Raw genomic sequence first — 17,908 nt, forward strand, 5'->3', positions numbered from 1 at the left:
GAGACATCTTAAAAGTGAGCCAGACAACCCCCACCCCACCTCCCACCCCCTTCTCAGCTAGTGAGAGACATGAAGCCCACTCATCAATAGGTAATTTGAAAATGCCAGGGGGAAAAATCTGAGAGCTTCACTGGCTGCTACTGTGCAGCAAAGACTCTTCCCTTAACTCGGGGCTCAAAGGAACTCTATTTAGCATTGCTTAATTGTACCTCTGAGGCAAACATGTTATTTAATCCCAGCAGGGTCATATTGATGGAGTAAAATGATGCCGTTTGTGTTTTCGAGCTGCGCCAGCTATTAGGACTTATTAGTGCTGGTGGCTCACATTAGTCAACATGATTCCAGAGGGTAATCAGGGGATGCAGAGTGTTAATGTGATCAGGAGTCTAATCAAAGTTAGATTAATTGGTCTGTATTTTCACTCCGCAGCATTGAATGGTGGAATGAATGTGGCCAAAAAAAAAGACTGTAGGCAGTTATTAAGGTCGAAATGAGAGTGTCATGGGAACGCTAGAACCTGTGATTTGAAAGGCATGAAGTACAACTCACCCACTGTTGATGTGAAAGTTGTGGAGAGTTGTGTGATTTTTAAAAAGCTCTGAGGGTAAAGAATGTTAAGAATGTCTTTATTTTTTTCTGTTGAGAAAAATAGTTTTTCAGAAAACAGCTTAAACATGTAATTTCTAAAATTACCATAAACCGACGCATGTTGTTGTCTCATTTGTCGATATTCATGTACAAAACCAGCGTCTCCTCTGTCTAAATAAAGCAGTGAAAAGCTGTCGAAACAAGCCTGTAATACAGAGACTGCAACAACAAATGGAGCACTCAGTGTAAATATTCACTGTATATTATCCCATGTTTTTTCCCTTATTCAGTAGCTGTGGGGCTAATTACACTATTATGATAACGTAACCTGCCAGTTGACTGTGCTTACTGTAGCGCTCTGCCCGTTTAAAGTGTTGATAATAGACTCTAAAACAACCTTCTCAAAGTGACGACGGAGCCTATTTGTTAAACACTGTCAACATCTTTGCTTTTTAATCGGGCTCAGTTTTCTCATAAATCAATGCACATGTTTACTGTCTTTGCTGTGTTTACTCAAGGTAAACGCTAGATTGGTGTGTATTTTTGGACAGCTTTGCAAACTCATGCTACGCATAGCTATGATTTCTGAATACACCATAATTACCAGGTAGCTTAATGCCGTTGCGTTAACCAGTGAAGCTTTTAATGCAGTGCTGTGCTATTTTCACACTTAACAAGATCCTGCAGGCCATCATCCATTTCAATAGCATCATGCTGGGTGAATTACCGTTATCCGATATAAGCCCTCAGAGAGGAAGTAACTACCTAACACTTTGGAAATTGGTCTATCTTGGAACTGGTTCACCCTAATGAAACAGAACACCAGTATTATAACACAGTTCGCTCTGCTTTTTCTGTTTGATGTCCTCGCTTTTGTATTTAGTGTATTTTATTACGGTAAGGTCAGAAGCTGGTAAAGAATGCCACAGGAAAGCTGTGCAGCATTGTTTCCCATCCGAACCGGCTGGGCTGAGGCAGCGTTGGTTCTCCTATGTTTCTATAAGGGAGGAAATATGGAGTGCTGAGCCTTTCTGGATGTTTGGGTTCAGCCTGTAACGATGTGAGTGAGAGCGTGGCCACGGCACCTACACAAGGCCTTACCTGTTCTGCCCCACGCTGGAGAAAAGGGCAGGTTTTTCGCCTTGTTAGCTTAATCTTAAAGGAATGTGGTGTCCCCTCTGACTCAGCCCAGACTCCTAAATATATATATATATATGTATATATCTACCCCTACATTCCAACAGATCGTGAAAAAAGCAGTGGTGGTCAGGCATTTTTTTTCAGCAGTTTGGATTATTTACATGATGTAACGCATAAACTGCTGAAGTGTAAACATAAATGGGTGAGACTGGGCTCAAGGTGAAACAAGATGAGTAAAAAGGGCATCAAAGAGTTAAATGAAGCCGAGTGTGATCAATAGCTTGGCAACACATCAGTAGAGCAGTCTGAAGGGATAAGTGCACTATGTTACAACGTGTCTTCAGATGTCGGTGTCACCGCTCACTTTCTCTCTTAAGCCATTTTCAGCTATCACTCTGTGATTTTTTAAAAAGTTGGTTTGGTATGTAGTTGTGTCTCATAACTATGACAGAGAGGTTTTGCAAGTTTAATACTGTAAAGGGTGTAAAGGTGTAATGCACCGTGTGTGCATTAAAGGTGTCTCTGACAGGAAGAACTGTCTGCTTGATTAATGCTCTCACTCAAACTGGCACCTGGAACCAATCCCCCCCTCTTGACGCCCCCATGTGCACCGTATGTTTATGCGTGTGTGTGTGTACATTGTGCACACACATTATGCCTTTAGAAGGACTGAGGGTGGGTGTTGAGCAGGAGGCGCAGATGGGACCGGGGGGACTCAGAGCGGAAGAAAAGAAAGGTGTGTGCAGAGGAGGGAACAATAGGTGGACGTGCAGTGGAGGGTATGGGGTGTCATTAATAGCGCACAGGCCCCATCTCCTAATTTGCTCAAATTACCTGCCCACACAGTGGGCCCCCTGCCAGCACTGAGGTGTGAACACAACAGATCAAATACACCTGAAAATCAGAGAGCCCACCCACTCAGCAACGCCCACACAAGCCTTTTATGGTGGTCTGACATCTCTGAATGCCTGTGTGTGGAGGAGAGGGGCTGCATGTTGATTCTTTCATCATGTTAACAAAATGTGAAAAAATTAGAGTGAGAAAGAAACATTAAAAGAAAAGAAAAATAGTGAGATAGAGATATGATACAAAAGGCGGGATTGGTTTGTGCTCATAATGCATCCAGCAAGCAAGAGCAATACAAAACTGACTCTTTCAAACCACCTCCCATATGGCACTGCGGGGGTGGCCATTTACCATCATGTACCCTCCTCACCTCCCTTCTTGCCTTTCCTTCCTTCTTATCCTTCCCCCGTAAGTCCTCTTTACATCCTTCCCCTCCCACCCACGCTTTCAGGAAAAGACTGATGACAAATGTGATGGGGCGGCGTTGCTTTGGTCACCACAATAATCAGAGTCACCAGCACAGCACCACCTGTGGCACCACACAAGCATTCATAGAGTTTCATTCAAATGTGTGCGGAGACACTGAAATTAAATATGCCCTAGAGACACAAAAGAGGCCAGGAGAGTGTGTGTGGGTGTGTGTAGTGGGATGCTAGTCTTTGAACTTTGAATAGTATGTGTAGCTGATATTGACAAGTCTCCAGGGAGAGGAGGGAAGCTAGAAAAAGGTAGCACTCATTTGTAAAGTGGCCTCCAGAGAGGGAGGCAAGGGAGAGAGAGAGAGAGAAAGATGTGTAAGTAGTATATGTGAGTGTCGTAGCCCACTGTCTCCAGAGAAAATAGAAATTACATTGTTTACATAGCTATAATCCTTCCTGCAGTTCATTAGGTGCATGTAAATCGTCTTGTTGGAGTGTGATTTGTCACCATGGCAGCCAAGAAAATAGCAAAAAAGCTTGTTGTTGATGGGAGAGGTTTGCCTTTTAACCCTGAAAGGGCGTGTTTTAACCAAAACCATGATCCTTTACCAAACAGCCAAGTGGCTTTGATGCCAAGTAATGGTCAGACATTATTGGACTAATCCACCCAATCCACCAAGTCAGTCTTTTTGTATGGGGATAGAAGTATAACAGGGTTAACATACCTCACTACATGAGTTATAGTTGTTGATATATACATAAAAAAAATGCACAACTCTACTATAGCTTTTAAGTGTGTTATAAAACATTCATTGCTGCTTATATATGCTGAATATCGGTTGATATAAAGTTGTACTTTTTGCAACTTCTCTACAAATGTTCTAGTCTATGACTATTGTATGAAAAAAGAGAAAAGTTTTAAACAATTTCTGCTTGAGCAGCAGTGTTACAAAACTGCAGAATCCTCTACGTTACATTTCAGCATGTTTCAAAGTACCTCTGCTGTGACTGGGGCTGACATCTTCTGAGAACTTGTTTTTATGTTGATCCACTTTACAAACGCAGTCATTCCAATCATACTGCTCCAACAAGCAGCTCCGTCTGATCAAGGTCTGTATACATATATATTGTCTGATCGTGATGGAAGCAGGCTTTCAGTCTGGAGTTGAATCCTGTCACTCACCCAGACAGCTGCTCTCTTACAGTCGTCTGTAGTTCATTTTGTTGTCGCAGTTAAAAGTTTTCCTTCAGCTGTTGCTCTGTTCATTCTATTCTGTGTGTTTCCCCAAAGGAAATAGGTCTCTCTCTCTCTTTCTTTTCTCTCTTCCTCCTTTTTGGACAGAGACCAATAACAGTCCTTTTCCACTTCACTTCTCCTGATGCTGAATGAGCGCAAAGGAGGATCCCAGAGGAGCAGGAATATTTTATTAGAGTGATATTTTGAAAGTTCCTCTCCTCCTCTGTCTTTCTTCCTCTCTCGTGATGGAATTTTAGGATGCTGCAACAATTCTGTCTGTGTGTGTGAAAGAAAACAGCTCACACAGAGCAAAGACAATTCAAAGTTACAGCTAAATGACAGGCTGGGAGCTCCGCTCTTTTGAATTGCATTGTTTTCTTTTCATTCCTGCTTGGGAGGAGGATTGGTGAAAAGAAAAGAATAATAAAAAAAAAAGCCCAAACGGGACAGAATGCGAGCAGTTTTAGTCTCAGGAGAATTATTCTCAGCACAAACAAAAATAGCAGCCATTTTTTGCTGACAAACACTTTTTTTTTATCCAAGGGTGTTTTCTATGAAGTTGTGCTGTTTTCTTATTTATCAGAACGCTACCATTTCAGGATAGAAAAGGGTGGCATATGTATGGTGTTGCCTTGAACACTGTAGCTTAAAGATGTATGAGGAGGCATGTCAGAGTGTTCAGCTACAATACAAAATATGTTAATTTATAGATCTGTCTAATGCTCCCAGACACGTTTATCTTCACCTAGTCTACGTGAAGATAAACCTTCACATGAATTCTTCATTACACCCAGGATCACACACACTCTCTCTCAGACAGATCCACACACCCTTTTCCTGCAGGACCCTGCAGATGCAGCAGAAACAGTAGAGTCGGTCTCTCTGGTAAACAAACAGTGCGAGGCTGCTGGGAGTCTTCACTGGGCCTCCAAATTATAGTCTGGTTAACCAAAGTCTCAGAGCCAGCCCCTTTACTGCTACACACACACACATGCACATGCACACTCACACACACATTTATATACTGTGCGTACACACCCACATGCATATGTGCACATTAAAGGCACTATAGAGGCACACTTTAAAAAGCACATATACAATCAGGTTCTAATGGGAGCTTGTCTGTGCTACAGTTGAGCTGAGGGTAAAGAGGTTTTATAGACATAAGAGAGACTGAGAGGAAAGCACGCCCTTAGGGCCCATAATAAATATTACCCAATCATCAGGCTCACAGTGTGAGGCTATTACTGATGAAAAAGAAGCCCTTGCAATGTAAACACAGGTTTAATGTTTACAACTTTTAACCCTGTATACCCGTTTTATGATTCTATGGTTTTCTTTACTGGCATAGGTTGGTTTGAGTCTATATGATAAGGGTCTGCGGTTTGTAAAATGTTAAATATTTGCCACTATTGTAGGAACAGTGCCCTTATGTTTTTGTAATAGTTCAGTGAGAGGTTGGTTGGATTGTATAGAGCTTCTTTAATTGTCTCTAAATGAGCTCTGCAACTACTGGGGACAGTTTTCAGTCTCTCAGAGTGATCTATGATGCCATAAACTGCAGTTAAAATATTTAAGATGATCAGTTCTCTCAAAATTATTTGACATAAATCTCATGCTCCCAGAGTGACAGCGTATTCAGAGCGGACAATTTAATTGTCAGCTCAGAGACCACATCCCAACAACCCCATTGCCAGAGAGGGGATTTTTTTCTAATGCGTGTGACGTTCAAATTCTCAGCTTTGCCATAATGCAACACCACAGAATAGAGTGTGTTTGAAGGACAGCATTTCACAACATAATTGATGTTCCCTGTGGGACCGAGCAGTTGATGAGTCTCTGTTCAGGACTCGATTTAGGCTCTATAAAGCTGGCGTCATCTGAGTCTCAGCTAGGGGCTGAGCAGACACGACATGAAAAGGCCTTGTCCTGGAATAACCACTGAGTTCTGAGTGTATGTGGAAAATACAGGGCCATAGGTCACATAATCAGACAATAGCCATTTATCTTCTGTGAAATCCTGTTTTCCCCTCAACTTTGCTGATATTTTCTTTCAATGTACCCTCTTTTCCAAAGATGACTGCAATTGATTTTGTCTGAGGACATCTCAGGCTGAGAGCTATGAAAACAAACTCCATCTAACCGCCTCTTCTCTCTCTCCACACCCCCACCTTGTTGTGAGTCATTTCTGACCAGTAGCCTAATAGTCACAGCGTAATTACAGACTTCAGGTTTTCAGGCAAAGGCTGATCTGAGTGAGCTGCATCGACTGTGACTCCAAACTTTAATTCTTTAACTCGTGCTGCACACAGAGCATCAGATGCTGCATGTAAGGCTTCTCACGCCAAGACTTCCTGGGGCCGCTTTGACGTCTGAATGGCTAAGAATTCAAAACTAGTACGTATGGCTCGAGGTTGCAGAGTTCAGGCTTAGTGTTTTGGCACTGCTCCGAGCTGGACTGTGATCAGGAGAAAGAGAGCAACATCCAAACTGTTGCTTGATGCACACCCTTTGCAGTGGCTGCTCTTACTGCCTGCTGATTTTTTCATCTTCTGTTTATCTGATTGGCTGTTGTCTCACCTGACTGACAGTTATAATGTTGATTACCCCCCAGATATAAGGCAGCAGAGCAAAGCCAGGGTTTCATCTTACAGTAAAAGCCCATTCATAATACCCATTCTCCAAAGGTAGCCAACCAAAACAAATGGTATGTTTAATACAAATTTTAAACGTTCCAAAACAAAAAATGTATATGAGACATTTCCAGGCGTGGGTTAACTCCATCGATGGTTAAATGTTTATGTCTGTGTGCAATTGAGCATCCATGACGGACTTTTTCCCCCTTTTCTTTGGCACTCCTCTACACCTCCTTACATCGGTGTGGACTTGGACATTCCTGCGCTGCCTCTGTGTATATACATACATACAGCCATGCCTCCTGTCCAGCCACTGCCCATCCTTCCAGTCTCCAAACTGTAGCAGTGGAAACGGGTGAGTGATAGTCGATAGCCCCCCTGTGAGCGCAAGTCTGGGCTGCTGCCTTTTTTGCCGCTGGCCGCATAGTCACTCTATCTATCGCGCCTGTGCGTCCTCACCTCACATAAATCATCCTCTATCGTACTGCATGGGACAGGGAGAACAGAGAGAAATATCCTCCTGTAAATCTGGTATTAGTTTTACCTCGCATAATGAACACACAGCTTAACGGTCCTGGATACATGAGAACAGCATGTCTTGCAGATGTACTATAAATATTTTGATACTAGCCGGCTAGTTTGCAGAGGGGAAGTAGACCAGTGAAATACACAGAGGAAGGGAAAAGTGTAAAGTGGAATGTTGGCCTAGCCCGAGTGTCTGTATTGTCTTTAGCACCTACAGAGGGTCTGGGTCCAAGAAAAACCCTCTTTACAGGGTTTCTGTTCCCAGCCGTGGTCCGGTACCACTCCTGGATACGCTGCGTTTCCCTCAAGCCAATCCTTCAAACTGGCCTCTAAGGAGGGGGGGGGGCTCATTGTTTGATTAATAGCAGGATCAGGCCTGATTGAGTGATAGATGGTTTGAAGGGAAAACCAGCGCGCCTTTAGGGACATTCTGGGACCGAGTCTGGGAAAGGTGGCTCCAGAGAGGGTTTGATCGGTGAAACGGCTGAATTGAAGTGAAGGACTAATAATAGCATACCTAATTTCACAAAAGCTCTACAGAGAGCGGTACCCAGTGTACACTTGGCTTTCAAAATATTCTCTTGCAGCCATGTAAAGACAAACTGTGAAATACATACATACACTTGCATACAAAAGTGGAAAAACTGAACCCCCCTTTTGTTGGCATTTTTCTGGCCTTAGCCCCGGGCACTGTCACTCTACCTCATCAAAGAGCCACACACACACACACAAAGCCTACAAATGCACTCTTGCTCTGTTTTACAGCAGTGACAGCAGGTGGTGTGTGACACGTCAACATCTGAAGGTTCCCTGGCAGACACAGAAAGAGTTCTCAGCTCCGTGCCCCCATTACTCAGATCTATCATTGGGACTCTTTAATGGCAGCCTTCATCACATATTACTGCTTTATTTTCTCCTCTCCATCTCCCAGCCCACAGAAGTTCCTTTTTTGTTCCTATTTTTAAGTACAAGTGATCTCAATTAGGGACCTCCATGAAGGCGGTAGGCGGCAGACAGTCAGAGCAATAAGAGCAGAGAGGAAATTGTCTCTATACCCCTCCTCCCTCCCTCTCTACCCTCCTGCCACAAGCAGTGAAGCAGCCGCCCCCTCCATGTCTCCATCTTTTTCCACGCTGCTCTCTGCCATTTCAAAAACAGAGTGAAATATCAGACCAGCTCCATTTGAACGTATACACTGTAATGTATATTAAACTCTTTAGGCGTGGTACCTCAGAGTCTAATAACCTGTTGTTGCATAGAGATATGCGCTCACACACACACACCGCAGAACGTGCCGTCCTCGTCCTTACAGTTCACAGTGATGTCACAGGCTCATTCACAAACAGTCATTAAGGGCTTAGCTGTGATCTAGGATCAGTGCGTGGATGTGAGTCGGTGAGGTCGCGTCGATGAGGTCAGGACATGTAACGTTCCTTCCCTGTCGTCATCCTCCTCCTGCTGGCTAGCTGGTTCACTAATTGGTCCACTAATTCTCAATCTAGTTTTTGCGGCCGCGTGCCTGTTCTTTTAGTTTATTGGCTAGTAGACTGAAACTTTGGCTGGTTTGCTGCCTAGCCTGGTGGGCTCGCTGATTGGTTATGCTGGCAAGCTGCTTGGCTGGTGGCATGCCAAACATGGAAACATCCCGTTAGAGCTGTAGAGTCCTGGGCCTCGTCACTGCCCTCCTCTAGAAAGCTATAATTAAGTGTCTTGAAAAATGCACCACTGTGAAATGGAGCCTTAATCCTGAGTCCTAAGTGGCTGTACTTTTCCTCTTGAATGATGAGAGCACAGTGTACACTTCTGAAAAGGAGAAAGAGTGAGGAAGAGTACTAAGAGACAGTAATGCTGCTCACAAGGATTTTTGATTATTTTCCTAAAAAATAGAATGCTTGAGTCCATGTGGTTGGTTGTGTCCGTTCTAAACCATTGGCAGGGGTGTGTGTCCTGCCCTCTTTTCTAATTAGGTGTTGCTCATTGCAGTTGTGTGTGTCTGTGCATGTCAAACACACTGACACACTGAGGAAGATTTTGCATGGTTAGTGTGCTGACAACATCATATCTGGCGGGTGTGCATACATGTCAGCGGTCACACTGTCTTTGTCAATCCAAGTGGGACAGAGAACAGAAACTTTTATTACACGCTTGATATCTCGACAAAAAAATTAGTCAGAGAATGTCAGCTGAGTTTGATTTTTATTGAAAACAAATAATTGAAACTGAGCAGCAGAAATACAATATTACCATAAATCACAAACGCACATCCTGCTCAGTGTGGTATACTGTGGTTCTTCACTGTTAGTGACTTCTCCTACTGTGCAATGACTCCAAGCCAGTGTAACACAGTAGATGAATAATACCAGAACTGAGAGAGACGATCCAGCTGTGCACCAGGCGAGCAGCAGACCCAGTGAATAGCTAAACAGCTTTATGCTAGATTCATTACTACATCATATTAAATCTGTTAATACTGAGCAGGATCGGTCACATATCCTAAAAGTCCCAACACTGCCTCAAACGTTCCAGCATTCACTTTTATTTAAAAGGCTTTTTTTTTTATTCCATGACATTGAAGTAGGGAAGTGGTATTTTTGATTGAACAGCGTTTTCTGGCACATTAACGCTTCCTCTGCTGTCTCCCCTCTAATCTCCAGGACATCAAACTGTGGATTTTTTTTTTTTTTAAACTTGCACTGAGTTCGCCCTGTACCTCTGAATGACAGAGAGCCAAGACAGCAAGGCTGTACAGTATGAATGTGGACCGTATCCTTTAGGGAGCTGGAAGACAGATGCTGGATGTGCAGCGGAGAGGCAAAACGGAGTCAGATGGGACAAACACTCTTTGATGAGCCGGGCTTGTCAGGGTTTAAGTCACGACTAGGTTGAAGGGGGGGGCGTTTGGGGCCTGGGGTTGGGCTGGGAAAATATGCTGCCTGTGATGGGACAATAACAGAGTGCAGCAAATCCAAATTTAGAACTGATTAGTTTGCCTTGATTGAGAATGTGAATTTATATAATGTCTTTTACTTAGGAAACCATACAAAAGACAGTTCTGAAATTAAATTCCATTTCAAATTCGAGTCAAAATAACATTAAATACATTTACATTAAAGGCTAATTAGGCCCATGGCATGAAATTGACTCCAGGGTTGTTATTATTTCATCCTTAACATTTCCTAAATTAAATTCCACTAGAACATTTAGGATGTTTTCCACATTACTCTAAAAGTATTCAATGGTGAAAAAACAATATTATCGGAGCTGAAACCTAACTCCACTGGAATAACTGGCTCCATGGTTCCTGCAAGGCCATGTTTATCACTATTACAGATTTAATTACTACTATTCACATTTATCCATCCATGAATTGTTAGTTGATCTTTGAGAATGTTGGACAATGTGAACCATATTTCTGGTGTTTGGGGCACAAGGAAGGGAAGTGTAACTCAATCACTCTTCCCCCCCACCCCACCCCATCCACATGACGAGGTGCCAGATGCGTGTCAGTGCTTTCAGACTTTATATATATCCCTCCCACATCCTCACGGTCGCACACATGCTAACAGACGTGTATGCATGTGCACGCACACGTTATGAAACATAAGAAGTCGAGTTATTTCAAGTGCTCAGGCTGCAGGACTGCGAATAAACCTTTATTTTGTCCAGGCAGAAATCTTTTTTTTTTGTAAAATATATCCAACTTAACAACATAAAAACAAGCTACAAAAGCCCCTGACAGGAACCAAAAAAGCTAACAGCTGTGCCTTCCAGTACTCCCATTTATTTTGAAATGGGCCCAGAGTATCAAAGACCTTTGTCTTTAAGACTCCCTCCCAATAAAATCCTGTTTGGGAGCAGCGGAAAAAAAGGAACACAGGACTGGCAATACACATACTCCTGTGTGATGTGGCACTCAGAAAGTCTCCCTGGGAGACTGACGGGTAATCAGGGCAGAGGGTGGGGTAGGTCAGGAACGCCAGCTGAGATATGGAGTCTCACAGAGGGTAGATGATGCCCTCTACAGTAGACACAGGAGGGGCTTTCTCAGAGATGGCGTTTAGCTCCTACACTAAACAGCTCAGCAGTTATTACACAGATGTTTTTTTAAGTATGATGATGATGCACAGGGGTGAAAATGTTATTAATGCTATTTAAAATCAGATTTTTTTAATTGATTTAAAAAAAGTCTTTGTAAGGATACATGTCAGTGTTGACTTTGGAGATGCTTTATATAAGTAGCCATTGCAAAATAATAGGCTAATGTTAAAAAAACGAAGTAAAACTACAGGAGGTATTGTTAAGAAAATATCTAATAATTGTCCAAAGTAAGCACACGTTTAAAAAAGAAGATATTTAAGTATGAATGGTGTAGTTAGCTGATAGAGAGCTAATTTTAACTGTTATCTGCTATTTAGTAGATTGATCTGTAAAAATTCATGAAGGTGTATTTTTGTTTTGCAAGAGTTAAGTCAAGAGATCAAATAAATATAATGGTGTAGTAAAATATTTCCTTTCTAAGGTGTAGAAAAGAGTAAAATTTGTGGAAATATTAATGTCTCCAATTTAGACTTTATAGGCCTATATAACTGTCATTTGAAAGTGTGCGTAATTACGCACATCGGGGCTCATCTTTTGGTGCTGCTTACATAAACTTTAATACGTTAAAGAAGCGGGATGAGGCACACCAACTGATAAGTTTGACTTAATATAAATGGCTTTAATAAAAGAAAAGCATAGCCAGCCCAGAAAACAGCAACGTGGGTGGATGGACATAAATGAAAGCCCGTGTGAAGTAGAATACCTGTACACCTGCACAACAGCTCTCCCCTGCGACCGAGTGAAACTCTACTCCTGCGCCTCTACCTGACTCACCGCTCTCCGGTGACTCACTCACTCCTACCTTATGTGGTGCAACTCACTTCTCACCCAGGCTGTGCTGTGTGAACGCGTCTGGTGAGCCGCATATTGTCAGGACACAGTGGTAACACAACACGGTCTGATGGACCGGCGCGTGTTTGCTGACTGGAAATGACCACCTCCAGAGTTAGGAGCGCGCGGATGGTCCCGGGGAGCGGTGTCATGTCGGTACGTAGGCTACAGTCTCTCAGATGTGTGTACATTCTGTGAAAAACGACGGCGTGAGACGTGTCCCCCATGTGTGTTTCATGAAGGTATAGACATTACACGGCGAGCTGTCCGGCAGTCTATATAGGCGTGATAGATTATGGCGGAGGGAATGGATCTGACTCCAGACACCACGTGTTGGAGTCGCATCAGCGCAATAATTGCTGGGCGCTCGAGCTATATAAACCACAAAAAGCCTGAGCACGGGAAACCCCGTCCTCCAAACACTAACCGCATTTACGGCTACAAAAAACGGGATTCGTTTTTCCGCCTCCTTCATCTCACCGGCGATTATTTTTTTTTCTTCTCGACTTCATCAACATTTTTAACCCTATACACAAAACCTGCGGCTCTCCCGGAAGACTTAACAGAAAAATATGTACCATTTGCAGGCCTCGCGGGATTATAAATAGCCCTGTAAAGTATTGTTAGACCTTATTCCTTTGACTTTGAAAACTTTTGTGTGTGTACATAGCCTGCGGGTTTCCAGAGTGCCTTTCAGTTTGGCACAAAGACTTCAATGACGCACCTGGAGCTGCGCTTTGACTTTTCACTAAAGGAAGACAGACAAAAACTTTTTTGAGCATCTGGGTCGGCTGTTCCATTTTAGTCTGCGCTTTTTGTAATTGTATAGCCTATTACGCGCTCGGACATTTATTTGAAGTTATTTTTATCCGCACATGAGCAACTACGCCTGCGTTATGGCACATGGACTCTTCTCCTGAGTACTTGTCATTTAAAACATCAGCAAGTTTTCGAGGGTTGTTTTTCTTGACGGAGAAGTACATTTCATGCTGTTTGAAGGCGCCCACTAAAAGTTTGTAGTGGATCTGGGTTTGAAACGCGCTGTGCGCTTATCCAGTCCCATTTTCCATTGGCAGGCGCGCTGAGGTTCAGCGAGCAGCGGCGCACACTCCCGAGTTCTCCCTGAGTGTGCGAGAGTGGGAAAGAAAGAAAGAAAGTGGAGCTGGAGAGCCTTTGCTGCCTTTTCTGATAATCCACCGCTGTTGTGATGCGAATTCCCGTAGATCCCAGCGCCAGTCGGAGGTTCAGTCCGCCGTCCAGCAGCCTCCAGCCGGTCCCAGGGAAGATGAACGATGTGAGCTCTCCTGCCGGGCAGCCGGACGCAGCGGCACCGGTGCCAAGACTGCGTCCCCACGAAAACCGCAGCATGGCCGAGATCATCGCTGACCACCCGGCCGAGCTGGTCCGGACCGACAGCCCAAACTTTCTGTGCTCGGTCCTGCCCTCCCACTGGCGCTGCAACAAGACGCTGCCTGTCGCCTTCAAGGTGAGTCCCCGGCGCAGCATGTGCGGCTGAGTTCAGCGGTGGATCAGCCTCAGTGTGCTGCTGGTGATAAACAAAAGGAAAACAAGCAGTAAATAAGACCTCAGAAACTTTAAATGCCTGATTACTCTTCAACTTACATTCTGTCTTTATGCAAAATAAATGTTACAAATGTCAAATGTGAATGTGATGCTCGATCAGGAAGTTATTCCTGTGTCATTACAAATTATAGTAAAGAAAAAATCCAAATTGATAGGGAATAATAATTAGGAAAAAAAAATATCATTGTGATGTTTCAAATGGCTTTATTTTAAAAGCCAGAGTGTAAGGTATAATGTGTCAACAGTAAAATAAGAAAGCAATTGTTTTTTCCTCTTTTATGTTAATAAATATAGAATTGAGAGTTTTTTTAAAACGTCTCCTATTCAGTAAATTATACAACAACTCACATTGAAGCTGCTAAAATCACATTTTCTCATAATTTATTATGTGACAGGAGTTTTAATAAATATTACAACATGTGATATATATTTTACCACCACATTTTGTCAGGTGTAATCACCATTGTAATATTTTTTTTAAACACATTTGGGTTTTCTCTTTACATGTTGCATTTGATTGAGCATGCTTTTTAAATGCACTAAAAATGAGGCTTTATATATTTTAGGCCTCTGTAGACACTTTTGAAGCTTTGACATTTATTTTTGCACTTGCTTTCACAGGAATTAATTACTTAGATACATCATTTAAAGGATAGATCAAAGACACTGTAAAGAGGAAATTTGTAGCTGTAGCTCTGGCTCTAAATCAAATGTGACACTTTTTAAAATATAAGTGTTATTTAACAATTCTTACTGCCACAGCTCTGTAATCATGGTAGATCTGTAGGGCCTGCTCGTCTTCTTTTATCTGCCTCCAAAAATCTAAACGATAACACCAGGCGCTCTTGTTTGAATGATGACTCTCATAATGACGTTTATCTTAATATCAAACTGCTTCACTAGAATAAAATTAAAGACATTTATCAGCTTAATTTAGGGGAGGGTGGCATGATGATAAATGATGAGTCTACAACTGAGAATAATATAAATGCCTTTGAAGTGAAATTAAGTTTTTTTGTTAATGCAGGGAAGAGAATATGTTTTTCTATGCATACTGACAATCCATCATGCTCCATTCCCTTTACAGTTTATCCTAAAGTTATTGAGTTTCTGCCCTTTGACCTCTCTGTTCCTGGCAGGTTGTTGCCCTCGGAGACATACCGGACGGGACCGTTGTCACCGTGATGGCAGGCAACGATGAGAACTACTCCGCAGAGCTGCGTAACGCCTCTGGTGTGATGAAGAACCAAGTGGCACGTTTCAACGACCTTCGCTTTGTGGGCCGCAGTGGCAGAGGTGAGGCCTGAAACGCGCTGCACACACAGCTACTGCTCAGCAGGATCTATTAGGTTCAGTGGTGTGGATTAGTGGCCACATTCCCTTCGTGGCAACCACATAATGATCTAACTCCAGACCCAAATCCCACCACCCATGTGCTGCAGTCTGAGAGGTGAATCATCTTTAAATGAGACTCTTTAAGATATAATGTTTAACACATTTTCTTTTAAGCAACAAAGATGATTGCAACTGTCCAGCAGCAGCTACCTTAGTAAGTGTTGATCTGTAGAAGATGTCTTTTTTTACAGTAAATATTCACCTGACATGACCCAGCTCAGTTGAGGCTCATAAACATGTTGGGTGTTGCTGTGCTGATCACTCTCCACTCATATCTTCAGGCTGTTAGGCAGAAGTCAAATGGCATTCCATGAATGTTTGGCATCACTAGAGCGACTCAAAGTTACTCGTTACTTAATTGTGTTATTTACAATTTAAGATTTGGCACAGCATGATCTCGCCCTCTCTCACTCCTTCCAAACTTTCTGGAACTATTTTCTGTTATTTTGTACAAATCTCGCACAACAAGGCCTCCTACGATAAGTTGATGATGATAAGTGCTGTCAGCAGCTCCACAAGTGACTTTTCTTCTCAGTTTCCTTCTCTGTTGTAGCTGTCAAAAAGGGGGAGGAACAAGGGGAAGTCAGGAGGGATGGAGGGGTGATAAAGCACAGAGAGGAGTGGAAAGGAGGCATGGTGGCTGGACCTGTTGCCATTGGAGATCTTGTGTGCGTCCCTTTACTGTGACACAGAATCTAGTAACAGGAAGTGACATAGGAGCCAGGGTAGATCAGACTACGAGGTGTCTGAAATGAATACCCTGTAATGACGAAGATAAGTACAAGCAGAGCGAACTGATAGGATGTTAGATTGCTAAATGTCATGCACAGAGAGGCGGAGAGAGCCAACAGAGATGGACGCGGATCGATAGTTACTGAGCTAAATTGGTGCCACTGTACTAGTGATAGCATGGATGCAGAGAGAGGAATCAGATACAGATGTGTAGTAGTGTACAGGGATACGTTAACAGTAAGCACAAATTAGATCACAGGTAATGGATGACAGCAGCAATGACTGCAGGGAGGCAGGGAAGTGACGTCTACGATGTTCCACTTTATCAGAGATCACTAGCTCTGCTTAACCCACATGCACCTCAAATCAGGCATGTGGGGCACCTGTTGCATCAGTGATCTGTATCTTATCACCTGTTTGAGAAACATGTTTACACAGAGCTGAGATGCAGAGCAGATAAGGGATGAGGAAGTGCACAAGTAGATGGCTGAGACTGAATGGACAGCTGCTTAGATGAGTCGCTGCAGTAACCTGCCCCCCACTTCCTGTTTCCTGCACACAGCCATAGTTACATGACGCGTCTGCATACCTCAGACGTTAGTGTTGTTGCTGACTTGGCTGTTGCTCTCTGATTCACAGCATTCCTTTTGCGAGCACATAGGAGCATACACACTTGCTCAGACAAACGCTCGAACCCCAAGGCAACAACTGCTGGGGGATTATCGAGAAAGGAAGTGACTATTAAAATGCCTCTCGCCCACTCACACTGTATTAAACATTCTGGATAACAAGATACGGGCTCCTGCAGTCAATCCTCCATTTAGGCTCTGCCAAAGAACCTAAATAGACCCTCTCAAACAGCCAATGTTGTCTGTCATTATTCTTCTCAAAGACGATTTTTCCCAGTTTGTATTGGCTATTATGCGACTGCAACCACACTTGTGACTCGGGATGGTTTCGACATGAATACTGGTCATTGTCTCCAGTGGATGGTATGTCATTTGATGTTGTTTGATGTCACCACAGGCAAGAGCTTCACATTGACAATCACAGTATTCACCAACCCACCACAAGTGGCCACTTACCATCGAGCCATAAAGGTCACCGTTGATGGACCACGTGAGCCCAGGAGTGAGTACCAATGCATACACACATGCTTACACACACTACATAATCCACAGTTCTTCCTTTAATTTGGAAAACTAATGTTGTCACAAAATATCTGTAAGCATTTCCCATAATGCCTACTCAATAATTTAACCCTGCATCTCTAGTCTGTGATGCATACTTTCTGATGACATCATCAGGCATCATTAGACTGTGGAAAATACACCACAGAGATACAGTGACTCAACAGTTTTAAAGCTGTATTCAACATGGTGTGCAAAATCTGTAGAATGTCCCTTTAAGTGAGCTGTGGGAGTGTCTCCCTGGCAGGAAGTACCTAGATTAAATGATGATTGTAAAATGTAATTCACTTAATTAGAAATTAAGAGGTTTATTGATTAAGATAACCCCTCAAAGCACCTCAGTTTGATGTGATAGTCACAGAAAGAGGAGAAATAAAAATATTCTTGAGAGGGTACACTGGGTAGCAGAGTGCTAGCATCAGCTCATTTTAATGGGCCATATAAAAACAACTGAGGAGGAAAAAAAAACTTTACTATAGCCATCAGTGCCAACTGGTCTGGCATGCAGCTGTTTCCACAACCCTCCTCCCTGTTCATAAAAAAAAAAACATATTCTCATCTTGTGGCGTCTCACTGAACAATATCACATCACAAACAACCCACCCACCCGCCTGCCCTGTCACATATGGCACCAGGAAACACAGAGACACAGCGGAGCCGGGAGACAGTAGGATTAGTACCACCATC

At 43.1% G+C, this 17,908-nt stretch overlaps 1 protein-coding gene across 4 annotated transcripts in view; it reads left to right on the forward strand.

Moving 5' to 3' along the window:
- The window catches only part of runx2b (RUNX family transcription factor 2b), a 37,757-nt gene that overhangs the window by 3,671 nt on the left and 16,178 nt on the right, over nucleotides 1-17,908 (forward strand). For 3 of the 4 annotated variants that reach the window (XM_028397184.1, XM_028397182.1, XM_028397181.1), the window contains exons 3-5: nucleotides 13,544-13,806; nucleotides 15,044-15,200; nucleotides 17,058-17,162. In XM_028397184.1, coding sequence (XP_028252985.1) covers nucleotides 13,544-13,806; nucleotides 15,044-15,200; nucleotides 17,058-17,162 — 525 coding nt within the window. Of the gene's footprint in view, nucleotides 1-12,308; nucleotides 12,477-13,543; nucleotides 13,807-15,043; nucleotides 15,201-17,057; nucleotides 17,163-17,908 lie in introns of those variants that run through there. The other variant, XM_028397183.1, reaches the window with a different exon arrangement.

This window comes from Parambassis ranga, chromosome 24, assembly GCF_900634625.1.
Source record: "Parambassis ranga chromosome 24, fParRan2.1, whole genome shotgun sequence".
NCBI lineage: Eukaryota > Metazoa > Chordata > Actinopteri > Ambassidae > Parambassis > Parambassis ranga.